This window comes from Meles meles, chromosome 1 (assembly GCF_922984935.1).
Source record: "Meles meles chromosome 1, mMelMel3.1 paternal haplotype, whole genome shotgun sequence".
Taxonomy (NCBI): Eukaryota; Metazoa; Chordata; class Mammalia; order Carnivora; family Mustelidae; genus Meles; species Meles meles.
The window spans coordinates 143,557,251-143,576,105 of NC_060066.1; the positions used below are offsets into that span (position 1 = coordinate 143,557,251).

General features: G+C 34.6%; 1 protein-coding gene across 1 annotated transcript in view; it reads right to left on the reverse strand.

The window, feature by feature from the left end:
• Positions 1-17,558, reverse strand: part of LOC123944635 (calcium-activated chloride channel regulator 1-like) — a 29,243-nt gene extending 11,685 nt beyond the window's left edge. Inside the window, exons 1-11 of the mRNA XM_046009911.1 lie at positions 17,400-17,558; positions 15,907-16,047; positions 15,565-15,712; positions 14,715-14,823; positions 12,466-12,646; positions 8,077-8,304; positions 6,168-6,392; positions 3,162-3,339; positions 1,968-2,068; positions 1,381-1,605; positions 360-630 (exon numbers count right to left, since the gene is read on the reverse strand). Coding sequence (XP_045865867.1) covers positions 360-630; positions 1,381-1,605; positions 1,968-2,068; positions 3,162-3,339; positions 6,168-6,392; positions 8,077-8,304; positions 12,466-12,646; positions 14,715-14,823; positions 15,565-15,712; positions 15,907-16,047; positions 17,400-17,558 — 1,966 coding nt within the window. The remainder of the gene's footprint in view (positions 1-359; positions 631-1,380; positions 1,606-1,967; positions 2,069-3,161; positions 3,340-6,167; positions 6,393-8,076; positions 8,305-12,465; positions 12,647-14,714; positions 14,824-15,564; positions 15,713-15,906; positions 16,048-17,399) is intronic.
• Positions 17,559-18,855: the final 1,297 nt, after the last annotated feature.

An 18,855-nucleotide genomic window follows, 5' to 3' on the forward strand; every position in this document is an offset into this window, starting at 1 on the left:
AGGAAAATGTAATTAAACTGGAAGAAGCATATGTAAAATACTTACACTAATGAAAATAGGGGAAAATTATATTTAATTTCCATGAGGAAAGTAAAATTACTCATAAAATTTAAAGATAAATGTGCTTATATCTTTGTGTAGTTCAGAGAGCAGAGTAGAAAGTATTAAAAACATAAAAATCAAATAAATTTAAAAAAAAATTAAAAAAAATAAAAAAAATAAATAAAAAAAATAAAAAAAATCAAATTTCATTTGCTTAAAAATTGATTCATTCACATACGTAAGAGATATTGATTTCTAAGTTATGTGACTGTAGTAGGATTTTAGCTTCAGTGGAAGATGATGCAGATTCTTATTACCAGCACCATTGTCCCAGAGCTCCAGTATTACTTGGTGTCCATCTTCAGTTTCTATAGTGGCTGTTACGTTGATTCCCAGAACAGGCAAAAACCCTTGACTGACTTGTGCGTAAACAATCATTGGGCTAGGATAATGTGTTGTACTTTGGCTCATGTGAGCAGTTGCAATTACTGGCAGCGTGGTGGGACTTCTTGCTCGAGTAGTCATTGTCACCGTTAGCATTTGAGAGTTGGCATGTTTATTTAGAAGGCTGTAAGTCCAAGTACCTGTCTGAAAATCCAACATATCTATTTGAGAGTTTTTGTAATACTTTCCTATTCTTGTTTGGAATACAAAATTATTTAGAAATTTAAGCAGAGTAATAGTAATGATTTAAAAAAAAATTTTTTTTAAAGAGATCACAGGTTGGCAGAGAGGCAGGCAGAGACAGAGGAGGAAGCAGGCTTCCTGCTGAGGGGAGCCCGATGCGGGGCTCTATCCCAGGACCCCTGGGATCATGACCTGAGCCGAAGGCAGAGGCCTTAACCCACTAAGCCACCCCAGTAATGATTTTTAATACTCAGAGGCCTTAACCCACTAAGCCACCCCAGTAATGATTTTTAATACTCAATTTTATAAGCTAGTAAATAGTACGGATATAAAACTCTATTCTTCTTGGCTTTTTTTTTTTTTTTAAGATTTATATATTTTGAGAGAGAATGAGAGTGAGAGAGGGGGTGGAGTGGAGTGGGATGGTAGTGCAAGGAGGATCAGAGGGAAAGGCAGAGGGAGAGAGAGTTTTAAACAGACTCCACACTGAGCCCAAAGCCTGACACAGAGCTCCATCTCAGGATCCCAAAATCACTTCGTGAGCTGAAACCAAGAGTTGGACATTTAACTGACACCACTCAGACAGCCCTTAGCTTCTTTTTTTGTGACAGATGATTGTTGCTGCTTTAATGTTGACAGTGTAGTGGATGTTATCTTCATTTTTTCCCCTTGAAGTTGATTAATAAATCATGGAGAAAATAATATTCTTACCTCTGCAATACCTGGTATTCGAAGACGGGCAGAACGAGCATTTAGTTTATCTACTTTGAAATCTGAAGTTTCATATTTTGTTCCTTTTGGATCTTGGAGAAGAATTTCTGGCTTTTGTATTGTCCATGTGACAACAAAGAAAGTGTCATTTCCAATTGTACTATCCACAGGTACTGTACCATTTATCCATTTCCTTCCTGTAATACTCAAGGCTTTACTTTCTAACTGTTACATAAATAAAAAAAAGAACAGAGAGAACCAATTTGTAATTATAGTTAATAAAATTTCAAAGCTTTGTCAGTTTAGAGTAATTCTAAATTATGTCTAAGATTTCAGTGAAATAAGAATTATTTTGAAGAATTTTGCAAATAAAAGCATTTATAATTATAAATAGTAGACAAATCAGAAGAAAAGAATCAGAAGAAAAGATGAAAATGTCAAAGAAAAGGAAATTCAGTAAGAATGTTTTTTAATAGAAAATAATTTTCAGGCAAAATAGTTATTTATTAGAGAAAGAAATGTCTATTTAGGATAATGGACATTTATTACAAATGTGAAAAAGCAAATAATTTTTCTGAGATACCAACCTGAATAGCCTGCTGAGTGATGCTGCCACTTCTAGATGAAATTCTACTGAAAGCATCAGTAAGGCCATTTATGTCTTTATTGGCATAAAAACGATGTCCTCCTAAAATGGAATTGTATTTACTTTCATAATACTAATTTTAATTTGGAAACTCATACTTGTTCTTCTGCTTTTAATCAATATAAATATGGAGAAATCTTAAAGAACTTGCCAAATATTATTGTTTTTATGTCAATCATTAGAATAAGGGCCTGCCACATTAGTAAAGCTGATCTAATCACTAAATGCTGTTATAAAAATGAAATTTAAGACAATTTTGAACCAGTTGCTTATTTTTAGTTGTGTCTAAGGTATGCCAAAACAATTTAGAGAATTTAGAGAATAGTTTAGAATTAAGTAAAAATTAAGTGAGAAAATAAATAATATAGGAGTTAACAAAGAAATTACACAGGAGTAAGGAATGGAAAAGGATGGGGGGACACCTGGATGGCTCAGTCAGTTGGGAATCCGATTTTTGATTTTGACTCAGGTTATGATCTCAGGGTTGTGAGATCCAGACCCTCCATGGGCTCTGCCACTGGGCATGGAACCTGCTTAAGATTCTCTTTCTCCCTCTCTCTCTGCCCCCCTACCTCATGGTCACATGCACACACATGCTGTCTTTCTCTTAAAAACAAACAAAAAAAGCAATGGAATAGGATGGATTGCTGGGGACAGGAACTGGTAATCAGGACTTTAACTACAGACTTAGGCAAATCATTTGTACTCTGTAGGTTTCCATTTCTTCTTCTATGAATTAGGCTATCTGAATCTTGACTGTAGGATTGAACAGGACAAATATGAGCAAGAACTTTGGAATTGCAGCTGAGGAAATCATTGGTAGCCATGGAGAAAGAAGTTTCAATTTGGTGGTATTGGTAGAAAATTACTTTCTACCTATTTCTCACTAGTAGTGAGAAATTAATGAAGACAGAATATTGACTAATATTAGAAGAAGCTGGTATAGATAGAAGTGCAGAGAGTTGGAGGTGGGGAAGAGGAAAGATTAATTTGAAGGGTAAGGACAGGAAGGGTCAAAGATTAAATTTTAGGATAGGAAATTTATGAGCAGTGTTGTAGTTTAAGGGGAAATAGCTCTGGGAATGGGAGAGACTGAAAATATATTTTCTATTCAAACTATATTCCAAAGGTTTACCTGTCATATTTGACAGGGTCTCTAGTTCTTTGGCAGCAGAGGGTCCCAGAGCAATGGTGTGGATGACTGCACCACTTTCCTTTACCTCCTCAAAGCATGAGCTTATTTCATCATCTTCTCCATCTGTTAGTAATATGATTTCAGAACCAGAAGTACTTTGGTTGCTGTGGATAATTGCCTGGTAGTGAAAAATCAGATTATTAGTACAGAATATCATATCTCAATAAATTTAAAATAAGAATAAGTGTACTCTTTAGTCTTGGAGAAGTCTTTAGGCCTATGCATCAGAGTAAGCAAAAGGAAACTGTCATTCCAGGCTGTGTTGGCATAGAAATGAGTGTAATGTACAATAGTCTTGCAGTTTTTCAAAGAGTGCTTCTAAACTGTTTTTCAAACAGTGCTTTTAAACTTTTCAAATATATTCAAGCTACCCAAGAGAGGAAAATAAAACACTTAGAACAATACCTAGCAAATAGTAAGTGCTAAGTGAATGTTAGTTATTATTATTATTTTTTAAAAGATTTTATTTATTTGACACACAGAGAGAGAGAGAGAACACAAGCAGAAGGAGCAGTAGAGGGAGAGGGAGAAACAGACTCCCTGCTGTGCAAGGAACCAGATGTGGGTCTTGATCCCAGGATTCCTGGATCATGAAGGCAGATGCTTAACTGACTGAGCCACCCAGGTGCCTCAGTGTAAGTTATTATTATTATTCCAGGCGATGCTTCAGGTAGAAGCAAATGACCCAGGCTGTTTTTTTTTTTTTTTTTAAGATTTTATTTATTTATTTGACAGACAGAGATCACAAGTAGGCAGAGAGAAAGGCAGATAGAGAGGAGGGAGCAGGCCCCCACTGAGCAGAGAGCCCGACATGGGGCTCGATCCCAGGACCCTGGGACTATGACCTGAGTGGAAGGCAGAGGCTTTAACCACTGAGCCACCCAGGCGCCCCTGACCCAGGCTGTTTTGGCAACATACTAGACAACATTTGCAAAGTCATGACTAAAGGCAGGTATGCAAAGTTAAATGATGTGCCTTTTTATGTATTCTAGTTGATCACTGAAGAATCTGATGATTTCCTGGAAAAAAATATTGACCTGCCATAAAGTAGGAATTTCATAAATTTATCAAGTATTATAATTTTTTTGTCTTTTTCTGACTTCTATCAAGAATATTGGCTAAAAATCTTTAGTCAGACAAATTGAGAATAAATTCTCCCTGTACAATTTGCTAAACAGAATATCTAGCATTTAGTTCCCCACCCTCACCATATATAATAGAGTTAGATAAATAGTGCAGTGTAGTGATTAGCTTTTTGGATTTTGGAATAAGAAAGACCAGGTTTTGAATCCTACCTAGATTTGCTGGTTACTGACTATATGATCTTAAGAATGGTATTTAATTACTCTGAACTTTTAGTTAGTTTCCCTATGTGCAAAATGGGCATAATAATAATACCTTACTAAAAAAGTAATGGTAAGGATGAATAAGATCATACATGTACTTAATGTAGGCAATAATGTAGAATATGCTCAATAAATTTTAGCTGTTATAATGATTATGTAAGTAAATCATTATAAGTAAGTAAATAGCTATATATTGCTATGGTTTCATTTTAAAAGTAGTGAAGAGGTATTTATAACTTTGAATGTGACTTAACATAATCTGTTCAATAATAGACTCTGTGGTCAAAATATCCATAGGTATATATCAAATATATTAAGAAAAACATACAAATCAATATGTTCAAACAATAAGACACATTCCCAAGATATAATACCATCATTTTTTAGAAGTAAATAGACCTGTATAAGAATTATGTTTCTTATAATAATAGCAGTCCTTTCTTGAACACTTTCTTATCTTACATAATTGTCATAATTAAATGAGATAGGCACTGTAGTTTTCCACATTCCCTTAGTTGAGTAAACTGAGACTTACTGAGTTGATAACTTACCCAAGGTCATTTAACTAATACATAATAGAGCCAGAATCCCAGGTTTGCCGGAACCCAGAGCCTGTGTACTTCCTTAAACCACTATGCATTATAAAAAATAGACTCAACTAGAAAGCTAAGAGATGGTATTAATTAGTGGCCTGGAAAAGGGTAATAATCTCTACTTTTTTAGCTGGAGCAATGGGAGGGTCAGTGAAGGAAAGCAGTTTTTTGTTTTTGTGACTTAATGACAATAAATAGGCTTAAACAGAGGCTATCTTAGGTTGGAAGAAATTCAAATGCATACTATAAGACAGACGAATATAGTGCTGTAAAGTTGCTCCCAATATTTTATTTCATGATTTTTATTTCATTAAACTTCCCCCTGTGTGTTTTAGGTTTGGTACTAAACTGCTTAAGGAACTATCTTTGTGATTTTTTTTTTTTTAAGATTTTATTTATTTACCTGACAGAGAGAGATCACAAGTAGATAGAGAGGCAGGCAGAGAGAGAGAGAGGGAAGCAGGCTCCCTGCTGAACAGAGAGCCCGATGCGGGACTCGATCCCAGGACCCCAAGATCATGACCTGAGCCGAAGGCAGCGGCCTAACCCACTGAGCCACCCAGGCGCCCCAATCATTGTGATTTTTAATTGTCAATTTAACTTGATGAAATAGAGTTGTCTTTATAACATAGAAATAGTGATAATTGCCCTCTTCTACAGTCCCCTCAGCAGCATGGTTGTTTACTAATAGTAGTTCAGATGTTGGGAGTGATAAAGAAATGGTAAACTCCTCAATAAAATTGCAGTGATTATGTGCACTTTGGATTTTTCTTCCCTTTCTTAACATTCTCCAGTGCAACTCAGTACCTCAAGAGTACATTGGTGGAATAACCACACCCAGAGAGACTACCCAGCTGTAAACAACAAACAACAGTAGGGGAGTCTTTACAAAATATACTATTTAAATAATGGACCTATGAACTCATGACTCTTGTTTGAAGACAGTGGGGTAAAAATAAAAGCAATGGTAAGTGGCAAATGCTATTTAGAAAACATTTTTATTTTACCTGGAATCCTGCTCTGAGACCACTGCAAATTGAAGTTCCACCACCAGCTTCTTGAGGCAGGTTTGCAGTGATCTTTTCATAGGCATTATCACCAGTTATTTCTGTTAGGTAGTTTTGGGTTGTAGCAAAACTTTCAAACGTGACCATCCCAACCAAAGATCCCTTTTCAATAATTTGAATCAAGTATAGTTCTGCTGCTTGATTCATTCGAAAGAGACGGTCTTCCTGTAAGAAAAAGATGTCTGAACATTTCCTGAGTCTCCTCAAATCTTGACAGATTGGTGAAATACAAAGTTGTTCATGGGCCAGAGATCTTGATAGTAACTGATTACTGTATTTTAAAGTTTGGCCCCCTTGAACCCTCCTACACTGTTGATGGGAATGTAAGCTGGTGCAACCACTCTGGAAAACAGCATGGAGTTTCCTCAAAAAGTTGAAAATAGAACTACCCTACAACCCAGCAATTGCACTACTGGGTATTTACCTTAAAGATACAAATGTAGTGATCCAAAGGGGCACACACTCCTGAATGTTTATAGCAGCAATGTACACAATAGCCAAACTATGGAAAGAACCTAGATGTGCATCAACAGATGAATGGATAAAGAAGAAGTATACACACACACACACACACACACACACACACACACACACACACACATATACACACACATACATACATATACATACATACACACACACACACACATATATATATACACATACACAATGGAATACTATCCAGCCATCAAAAGAAATGAAATCTTGCCATTTGCAATGACGTGGATGGAACTAGAGGGTATTACGCTTAGCGAAATAAGTCAATCAGAGAAAGACAGTTATCATATGATCTCCCTGATACGAGGAAGCTGAGAGGCAACGTGGGGGGGTTAGGGGGTATGAATAGAATAAATGAAACCAAGATGGGATCAGGAGGGAGACAAACCATAAGATACTCTTAATCTCACAAAACAAACTGAGGGTTGTTGGGGGTAGGAGGATAGGGAGGGGTTATGAACATTGGGGAAGGTATGTGCTATGGTGAGTGCTGTGAAGTGTGTAAACCTGTCGATTCACAGACCTGTACCCCTGGGGCTAATAATACGTTATTTGTTAATAAAAAAATTTTTTTAAAAAGAAAAAAGAAAAAAAATAGATATCATTAGGCTAAATGGACAATTTGAAAGAAAAAGTTTGGCCCCCTTATTTCATTAAAATACAATCAAAGAAAAAATTGAAAAATCATTATACTTTACATTCTACTTAATATACATTACACTATACGTTATACTTAATAAAGCCTTAAAAATCTATGCCTTTTTATTGAACGGTTTTATATTCAGGAATTTCTGCTAAGAAAATAATTTTAAAATGCATACAAAAATGTTCATTGCAGCATAATTTTTATAACAAGTTGAAAACTCTAAAATGTCCAATAACAGGAAGCTGACTAAATTAGGGTATGTGCATATGATCATTAAAAATTATATCATGAAATCATTTTTTTCCATAGGGAGTATTTATGGTATGGTAAGTAAAAATTAGTGCTGTAAAGTATTATACAAAATGTAGTCACATTTTTGAGGAGGAAAAACAAATACACAAAAAAGATGGGAATAACATGCTCAATGGTGGAATTATGGATACTTTTTTTTGTTCAGTTATAGTATTTTTAATTTGTTAGAATTAAAAGTTAAAGAATAAACATAACCCATAGTCCAATCATCTTCACATAACAAGTATTTTTTAGTGTATTTTCTTCTAGTACTTGTCCATATAGAATCATTGTACTAAAAGTTATTAGAGTAATAAATTTATGTTTTAGTTAGCTTAATAGAATGAAACCCAAGATTAAATTATATTTCTAGTAATTAACTACTTAATTTAAGGAAGCTAACAAATGTCTTACCGAACTCATGCTTCCAGACTTATCAAGTACCAAACAGACAACTCGCTGTTTGGCCTTTAACAATGAAAATGTAGGATCAGGTGGTTGATCTGTTCCTTCCATGGGAGATGCATTCTGAAAATCATCAGAGTCCATAATTACATCCCATGTGCTTCTGCTACTACACATTTTGTTTTGTAGGTTTGGAGCTTCTGTATTGTGAGTTTTTGCTGTACAAAATTCAGTTACCTGGAAAAAATCAATTAGAAGACACTATTTCAATAATTGGTAAGCATTGCTTTCTTTTCCAAATATGTAGCTGGCTGCCACATATATCCTCCACAGATTTTATCTCCTGACAGTTAAAAATTATTTCATAATGTAACAATCTCACATCCATTTTATATACCTCAGTAGAAAGGAAGCAAGGCAAAACCATCACTGGAAAGTTGTGTTTTGTTTTGTTTTTTTTAAGAATTTATTTATTTATTTGACAGAGAGAGACCACAAGGAGGCAGAGAGGCAGGCAGAGAGAGAGAGAGGAAGGGAAGCAGGCTCCCTGCTGAGAAGAGAGCCCCATGCGGGACTTGATCCCAGGACCCTGGGATCATGACCTGAGCTGAAGGCAGAGGCTTAACCCACTGAGCCACCCAGGCGCCCCTGGAAAGTTTTTTGATGATTATTTTAGGTATAGGGAGATCATGGCAGTTGGGGGGAGCATGTAGCTGGTATAACTGCTTAACTTAATTTCTTATTTTCCCTTCTGGACTTTTGGGTGACTCAAGCTTGAATTAAGTTTAGTGGAAGAGGGACTGGATTTCTAGCTGTGCTTTAAAAGTGAGATAAAGAAAATGACCTTCTTTAATTGCCTAAGTGTTTTTTTATATCTTTTTTTATATCTAAAAAATTGAGGAAAGATATTTTATCTATCTATCTATCTATTATTTGAGAGAGAGAGGGCGCACAGATAGGGTGGAGAGGCAGAGGGCAGTGGGCTCAGTCCCACAGCGAGCTTGATTCCAGGACGGTGACATCATGACCTGAGCTGAAGACAGATGCTTAACCTACTGAGCCACCCAGGCTCCCCAGAACACAGATATTTTAGCAAGCTGGATTATTTTTGGCCCTAGTGAACTCTGACATAAAATAATACTCCTGAGACAGTAATGAAAATATAGGGAGAAGATGAGAAAATGTGATTGGTGCTCTTTCAGTGGCGAATGGTGAGCTGTACCTAGCAATTCTGCCAAATGATATTTCCTTATTACAGAACCTGTGAAAATTCTCCAAGTTTTTGAAAACTTAGTAACTTGGGAAAATGCTCCCATAAACTCATACAGCATTCAAGAAGAAATTCATCTTGCAGTAAGCTTCCATTTATTAGAAAAATCTTTTTTAAAGATTTATTTATTTATTAGAGAGAGAGCATGTGCATGCTCCCATCTGCATGGGGGTGGGGGTGACAGAGGGAGAGAGAGAATCCTCAAGCAGACTCCCTGCTGAGCACAGAGCCCACCTGGGGCTCCCTCCTGGGACTCTGAGATCATGACCTAAACTGAAATCAAGAGTTGGATGCTTAACTGACTGAGCCACCCAGGCACCCTGAGAAATATTTTTATAAATGGCATTGCATGTTTAAAAATGCTCTCCCATTACAATCTCCAGATGTAAGCTCAGATTTAGAACTAAATTATTAAATTTGAATACCTTTCATTTAAATTTTAAGATTTTGTTTTCCTTCTAATATGGATGATTTATATTAACTTCAGAATGATTGACATATCCCAGAAGGGGTTCATTGCATGGGAGAAAAAGACAGTTTTGATCAAAGTGGTGATTGATAATCAAGTTTTACTGATATGAAATACGCATCAAATCTGGTCCCTCGTCCCCTGCCACTGCCTTTATTCAGAGACTTCAGGTCTCTGATCTGCCTATTGCTGTAGCCTTCTAACTAGACTCTCTGCTTTCTGTCATCTCATTCCTTCTTCCTTCTCACTGTTGGTACAGTTATCTTCCTGAAAGAATTAAACTGATCATGTCACCAGTCTGAAGCCGTTAAGATAAAATCCAAACACCTTAGTTTTGTAAGTAAGTTTGTTCTTTCAGTCTTGTTTCCTGGTCCTTGCTCTGACCATCCTCTGCTTACACCACATTGATTTTCTTCCTGTTCTTAGAGTATGCTAGAAATCTTCACAAGGGTCTTTGCTAACTCAAATGGAAAAAAAGATAGGAAATCTTGCACAAATTAGAAAAAGGTGACCTGTTCTCAAGTTGGTGTTTTGTTGTTTTTTTTTTTTTTTACTGCTATTTACCTGAAAGTTGTTCTAATAAATATTAAAATTTTTAGTGACATGATGAAGATAATTTGGGCAGTGCTCAACTTGTACAATCGTGTGTGGCATCCCTGCACCTTTCCCCACTCTTTGTTTTTATAAACTATTTTTTTAACTTAAAATTGCCCTTCCTATTCCTGCTTTGGCAAGTTCATACTCATTCCTTTTCAGATATAATTTTTTTCATCTCTTTAGAAACAATTTTCTGACCTCCAGGTGGAGATATTTGCTGTACTCCCATAGTGCTTGGTTTATACCTCTTTGTACTTTGAATTCATATATATATTTTCTTATTTCTGCACTTTCTCACTGAGTCTGTCAAGAACAGTTATCTTTAATTATTTCTGTATTTCTAGCTGAGCATGAAGTGGAAATAATGAAATTGAAGGGAAGGAAATTATGGAATTGAGCATTCGGTATTTCGGGTTATATCTCCCTTGGGTGAGCTGATGTCCTGGGTAGTACAAATGCTATGCAATTTATTTAATCTGTGTTTTGATAATTAGAAGTTAGTGTTATTCTGGACGAGATGTTCAGTATTTATCTCTGAGACATGGCTTATGTAATTAGTTCTATCCATATCTCAGTTATGTGATCTTCTTCATTATTATTTATCTCTCAGGTAGGCAGCATGAGGTATTTCCTGACAGTGAGATGCTTTTGGGACTTATAGCTTGGTATGGGCAGTACATATTCCAATTATTCTCTCGTGTCACATGATCTGATACCTACTTGGATGATGAATTCTGATCCAGATTTAGCAGGTTAAAGTGAACTTTCTTGACTCATGTTTCAACTATTTCTAGAAGGAACTTTTTTCAGACTGGAAAACAACTTCTACTTAAATATCTAATTAGGTTCTTTTAAGAGTTTCAGCAAATATTAAGTCTACATTTTGATTCAAGTTCTTCATCATTAATGCCTTAGGTTCTAAAGCAGGTTTAAATTTTATTGGAAATAATAGGCGTTTACAAACCTCTACCCAAAGAAATATTTGTTGCTAGTGATTTGGTATATGGAATATTGCTTCTTTTAAATAAGTTAGTCTTACTATCTAGAGGTAGTATACTTTATTTTGATTTGTTTCTGATGACTTTCATATTTAAAACTTTTTTGCATGCTTAGAAACCCTAATTATTTAATTACAATATGTTTACATTAATTAAGATTGGACTTATCCAGTAAAGAGACAATTAACTATTATCCAGATATTTTATAAACTTTAAAAACTAAAACTTTAAAGTTTATTTTGTGCTCACCTTGTGCTAAGCACTGTGATCATGCTTTACTCATACTACCTCTTGTGAACCTAACAATAATAACCTGTGAAGTATTATAATTCCCATTTATGGGATGAGAGAACTAAATTTCAAGAGAACTTTACAAGTTTGCTTGTAAAGACACAGTTGAAAATGACAGACTGGGTTTTGATATCAAGTCTTCTGACTCCAAGTCACCTGTTCTTATCCACTCAACTTTATACATTGAAACCAGCTATTTCAGGCCAAACATTAGCTTTAAAACTTGAATTATTGTGTTATTATTTTGTAATTGGTGAGACTAGTAATTGTGAAATTTTCCCTTAAGTTTGTCATGTAGAAACAGAGCCATACACATTTTCACAGTATCACTTTGCAATAGCTTGATATACTTTAGTTTGAAGGTACTAGAAAGCCTAGAATGTCAGTACTTTTCCAAAGCTATAGAATGCATTACTTTGGAAAAGTAGTATGATTAACACTTAGAAGAGAGAATTAAAAGTAAGGTTGTAGTTTTAGAACTACACAAATCTACAGAAGTCAAATGAGGAAAGAGATGTTGTTTTAAGAAATTATGTGACATCAGTGAAAAGGGTATGGTTCTACTTCTGAAGAAAAGAAACTGGTTTATAAAAAAAGGTGGAAACTTTTCCAGGCACACCCTGACACAGGCTGAAAAATGGCTTTTAGTTAATCATTTGAGTAATCTCCTTCATGTCCTTTGGTATACATAATTTCATGGTAGAAAATACAGCTTTCCTAATTAATTTTTCCTGAAGTGTTCCTTTGTGAAACTACAAAAAGAAGGTACTTACGGAATTGAGACTTTGCATAAACATTATGGAGTCCCTTGCAGCCTGGGATTTTTCTGGGATAAATGTACATTTTGCTTCATACAGTCCTGTCTGTGAGTCACGCCTGCATGGCCTTGTTATACAGCTGCCTCCCTGACATTCCTTGAAAACCACATTAATGCCAGTAATATGAGTTGAACATCTATGATGAAAGAATTAAATTATATTTATTTATGAAGACCAGAAATCATGAGAAAAGACTAACATTCTACAATCTTTCCCTTAATGATAATTATTACAGATCATGGGCAAATACTTCATTTTGACAGAATTAGTCACAGTCCTGCCTCTATTTACAGTTGATGTCAATAAGAACAATCATGCCAGTTTATAGTTATTAACACTCATTGCTCACTAATTTAATCAATGAATCTATTGTCCTTGTGACCTTGAATTAAAGATAATACCTAAGAGATGTTGTAAAGGGATATTGTAAAGATAAAATCAGTTACGAGATATGGAGGAGTTGCTTCCTAGTAGGGATGAGAGAGTCAGCATAATGCTTAAAACCCTCTTAAATTTATGTATACATGATACAAACACATACATACTGGTATGTAGATATAAATGTATATACACATATGTGTGTATACCATCCATACAAAACCATGTGTGGTTTGTGTTGATAGTATTTTACAATTTATGTTTTGAAAACCACTGAGCTACATTGAAGGACAAAGTAAAAACAAACATTGCATGAAATGCTTGTGCATTCAAATAAACTCTTTAGTTTTTATGATAAGTAAGATAATTGTCAAGTCCCAGGCAAGGAGTGGAGGCTGGAGTTATGGGTAAGAGATTTTAAAGAATTCTGATTTATTGGATTTACTTTTATTCTGCATTAATATTAAGTGTCATGATATTAATCCACTTAAATTTTTTTAGTATTGAAAGGATTAAAGGAGATGGTGAGTCATATATTCCAAGAGGGTTAGCTCTAGGGAAAGCCTGAAAATTAAACTTACATTGCCTCAAACAAAGTGCCTGTCACACAGTAAGAGTTCATTAAATGTTATTTTAGATAATTGTTTTTACCAATATATCTCTCTTTATGATTAATAAGAAAACATTCATTTTCCATTGATTTATCAAAAATTTGTTATTTGATACATTCTTGTTTAGCTGTTACTTCACTCTGTGCCAGGCTGAAGTCTAGGGGATTAAAAAACAAAAAAAAAGTCTTCAAGGATCTTAAAGTCTAGTGTGGAAAATAAAATTACACAGACAACTACTGCTCTGTGTGAGAGAAGGCCATGTGTATTGCTTTGGGGACAGTCTCAGATCTTACACCAAATAGAGGGAGAAGAAAAAGACACTTGGGGATCAAACATTTAAGCTGAGTCTGGAAGAATGAACAAGCATTGTTTGTATAAGGGAAGTGGTGGGGGAGGAGTTGCATAGGGTGAGAGCCCTGTCTGCATGATACTCCAGCAGCTTGGTAGGGATAAATCAAACAACATGGAGAACATGGGGAGACGCGTGTTTCTCTCACGCCTCTTTAATATGTTTTTTTATCCCAAAGACCTGTTTCCAATTACACTGGTTTCTATTTTTCTTTAATACTCTTTAAATACTCCATACTTAAATATCTCATCCACTTATTAATAGGACATGTCTAAATCTAACCAGAATTATATTCATCTTTAAGGAATATAATAATAAAACATTTATATATTATATGTAATATATAATATAAAATATTTATATTTCAAAAATCATTTACTCACTTATCCTTATGAAAAATACTTTTTTTAAGCTTAAGCTTAAATGAAGAATAAATATATTTAACATGGAACTCTAGTACTTTCATTGATTTCACTGGAATAGATTCACCTTAAAGAGTAGTATCAAATAGAATAAAACATTGGGGAAACTAAATAAATAAAATGAAATAAAGGATATGATAGGAATGAATTCCATTTCTCGGGTATCTTATGGTTTAGGCTACAGCTTTTTCCTTTCTTCTCTGACAATAACATATTTTAGTACAATCCCCATGAATACTGAGATGAATCCCAATTCCAGGTTGATCTTGATTCCAAGGTAGCATCCCCAGAAATATTTGGACATATACATAGTGGGTCTGGTTAGATATTGCAATTCACTGTATGAGCATTCAACCACTAAGACAGCTTTTGTTTGTCTAGTATAGAAAATTTAAAAATAATAAGTGAGAACTTAGAAAATAAATTTGTTCAATATAATGTTACCTTGTTGCTTCAATAGTGTTCCGTCTAGAAATATAGAATGGCCGATCCACATTATACTCATCAAATATTCCCCATCGGAGGTGGGCCCACTCATGGACAAACACTCTGCCTATGAGAGAATATTGCCACTTACAAATTTATATTTACTATATTTTAATACAGTGTCCATGTATTTTATGTCTCCCTGCCCCAGATCCTTAGCTTAATTGAGTTGAAAATATCTAGCAACTTCTCCCTTTGCAAACAAGGGACATCTGGGTATGACAACTGATTGAATGAGTAGAACCAGATGGGTTTTGAAACATACCGAAGTTTAACTTGAGCCACTGCTCCTGGAGTCTGGTGAAGGAGAAACTGACAAACCCAAAGGAGCAAATGTACTAACCCTTACTTTTCTTGGAAAGCAAAAATGTTAAGTTCTCCTCTCTTATCTCCTCTGTTTCCCTATCACTCTATACCAGATCCAAAATCCTCAACTAATGTGCCCCAGCAATTTGGCAGTCCCTGAGTTAAAGGCAAAGATCTTGTAATTTTCCCCTACGTCCCCTGAATATCAATGTCCCTGCCTTCCAGCCTTGGAGCATTTTAGGATTAAAACAAACCATCTCGTTCCGACGCTAAAAAAAAAAAAATGTTGAAATGGGTTAGTATTTATTACTTACTTTAAATGTATTATTAAATTTATTATTAAACACACAAAGAATTATAATTATATTGAACATTACTATATTTCTAGATAAAGATATTAATTGTACTTCTCTTTTAAAAAATCTTTAAAAATACTATTAATCACAGTGTCATATTTGTTTCCATGGAAATAAAAATAGAAGTATAAAATAGATATCCCTACCTCGGGACCCATAGATGGGCAAATTATTAGTCAATAAGAAGTTTGGAGTAAAATGTATATATTGTCCCTTTTCCCCACATTGTCCATATTGAAGCGTATAGGGATCATCTCCAAATTTTAGGTAAGGATTGGCAACTATGACATCTGCCTAAAAAGCAGAAGAATAAACCAAAACATCACAAGTGATAGAAACAAGGATTTCTTTTATCTAAATTAAGATAAGTAATATTACTAATTTAATTACTTAAGTAGTGGCTAGGAATTTTTAAAAATTATGAGTATTAATTTTTAGGAAGCATAGGAAGGAATAAAACAGTGTTGGAGCTAGATAAAATATCCTACCTGGTCATACGATTCTTGTTTTGGCATTAAGTACTCAGATTTTGACTTCCAGGTCATTGGAATTAAAATGCTTACATTCTTGAAATAAACTCTTTGTTGGGTGGCATGAAACAGGTAAGTTGAAGCTTCAGTTACCATTTCCTGACAAAATATGGTAACAATTTCACTATGAAATGAGTACGAAATTGTATACACGAACAAGAAGAAGCAAATCTAAGCTCCCTTTCCCCAAATATTTTAGCAAAGCCTAACTGAAAAATACGTTGAATTATACTCTCTTTAGTCTGTAAACTGTTCATTTTCATATGCCCAAAAATCAACTGTATTTTTTTTTTTAACCTATCCAGACCGGCATTCAGTATTATGGGTTGGAGAGGGAAACGAGTTCTGGAATATATATAAAGGTAATTAAGAATGGGAGCTTGTTGGCAAGTTGTTTAATTAAACAGAGGTGTTTATAAACTGGCTGAGAGTTTAAAGTTTTGTAGATTTTATATTTTTAATTGAAAAAAAACCCCACTTTGCTAGGTTTGAGTTACTTTTTCATATAGAGTATGTCCAGAAAAGGCAAAATTTTACCAAGCAGTAATGAAAATAAAAATACGTATGTCTCATTGGCTTCACATTCCAGTTTTACCACTTATTTTAAGACTGTATGAATTATTAGCTTCTCTCATGCAACAAGGGTAATAATTTACCTCATAGAGATATTGAGAAGCTCAGAGAAGATAGTAAATATTAAAATGCTATATATAAAGTGTTTCTGTTATACTGACTAACCCAATAAAATTAAGAAGTAAATCAACTTCAGAAATATGCAATATTTTCTTTAAAATCAAATACATCAGAGCTTGTTGTTAATTTTTCAGAGTTGAACAAATATGAACAACTGAAAAAATGTACAGTGAAGATCTAAGGCTTAAGTGTGAGTTAGTTATATAAACATTATAAAAATAACTTTACAAAGGTAAATTTGAAAAGAATTCTCCAGTAGGGGTGCCTGGGTGGCTCAGTATGTTAAGTTCTGTCTTTAGCTCAGGTCAGGATCCCAGTGTCCTGGGATAAAGCCCCCCATTGGGCTCCCTGCTCAGCGGGGAGCTTGCTTCTCCCTCTCCCTCTGCCTGCTGCTACCCCTACTTGTGCTCTTTCCACTCATTCTCTGTCTCAAATAAATAAATAAAATCTTAAAAAAAAGAATTCTTCAGTAGGTCTAAGGTCTTTCCATTAGCTTAGTAAGTCGAAGAAACATTGTAGTTTTGCCTTTTAATAATTTATTAGGGGAATGACTACTACTATAAATATATGAGAAATCATACTTAAACTAAGCAGATATTAATCTTGACAGTTTAGATACATACCACATAAATGATGAATACTGTCAAAAGAGTTCTGGAAAGTTGTTACTGTGTGAACATGTGTATGTGCCTTGGCAACAGGGATGGAAAATACTTACTGGAATAAAAATAAGTGCGTAATAAAATTTCCTCCCTTACCTTTATGTTTTGAATGAGTTTTTCATCTTCTGGTACCTTAGGGTTAATTGCAATGACAATGCCATCATATCCGTTGTTATTCAAATGTACCATTGAGTTTTTCACTCCAGGCAAGAGATGTAAAGCTAGAAACAGAATAGGATACAGACTGAGTACCATTATTGCACAATAAACCTTTTAGAAATGCAAGGAGAGTATTTATGTATCTCCTTAACTCAGGAATTTGAATCTAGACTAAAATATTTGCATGAATATAACATTATGAATTACTAAAGTATTTTGATGAACTTCCTTATCTCACTTCCTTATCCTAAAGATTTAAGTTGTTAAATAACAATGGGATTATGCTGAACACATTTATCATACTTTCTAAGACAGTTGAGGTCTTAAGTTCTCATTGAGTTGAGTAATTCTTTTGATTGTGTAGTTGTCATCCTCATCATGGTGGTTAGTAATGGTCATCATCATCACCATCAAGAGATTGTCCAGTCCTGGGATCTTTTCATAGAAAAGCACTTTATGGAAGGATGAGGCACTAAAATAAAAAGCACCAGAAAAGAGCAGATGAAACAAGTGTGTTTAAAACAAAACAAAACAAAACAAAACAAAAAGCAAATGAAGGAACTGGATTGGGAGTGGCAATGAATTAGGGTCAAAGACTTTCTTTAGGTGGGAGTGATACAAGCATAGTCATCAGGGACAACTATGGATCAAGAAGAAATGGTATTTTTTATTACTTCTGTGATAACTACTTGTGTATTTCAGTTTTCAAATAGCATTAAATACTATAAGTCTTATATTACTTGAAAACCTAATATACTTTAAAAATTTTTTTAAAGATTTTAATATTTTTATTTAAGAGAGAGAGAGTGAACATGAATGAATGGTGGACAGATAGGCAGTGGGAGAAGCAGACTCCCCCTGAGCAGGGATCCCAACATTGGGCTCAATCCCAGGACCCTGACATCATGACCTGAGCTGTGGGAAGACACTTAACCAACTGAGCCACTCATCAAATTAAAATGCTTTGATTAAGATTTCTTTTTTGGACTGAACACAAATCTGCCAGTGTCCCTTAGCTTAAAATAGTTCTACACATAGCCTTGTGAGCTGGCTTTAGAGTCAGATGAATCTAAAGCTAACCCTTGCCTTGGTCACTAACAGTCACATGATTCTTAATAACAGGTGTATGTCTCTTTGGAAAGGACTTCGTACAAGACTTCTGGAACCTAATGAGCACTCACTAAATATTACCCATTATTATTAAACATTATATATTATATTATGAATACAAAGCTTGTTATAAATTTTTTCCAATTCTGTATTTTCATTGGCTTCTTTTGTAAAATTTTAAATATAGTCTTCCAGTGTTTAACTGGGGAATAGTTTCTGAACATACCGCAAAAAGATGAGAGCAGGAATTGTCAGAAGCGAAACTGTGAGCTCATTTTAATGT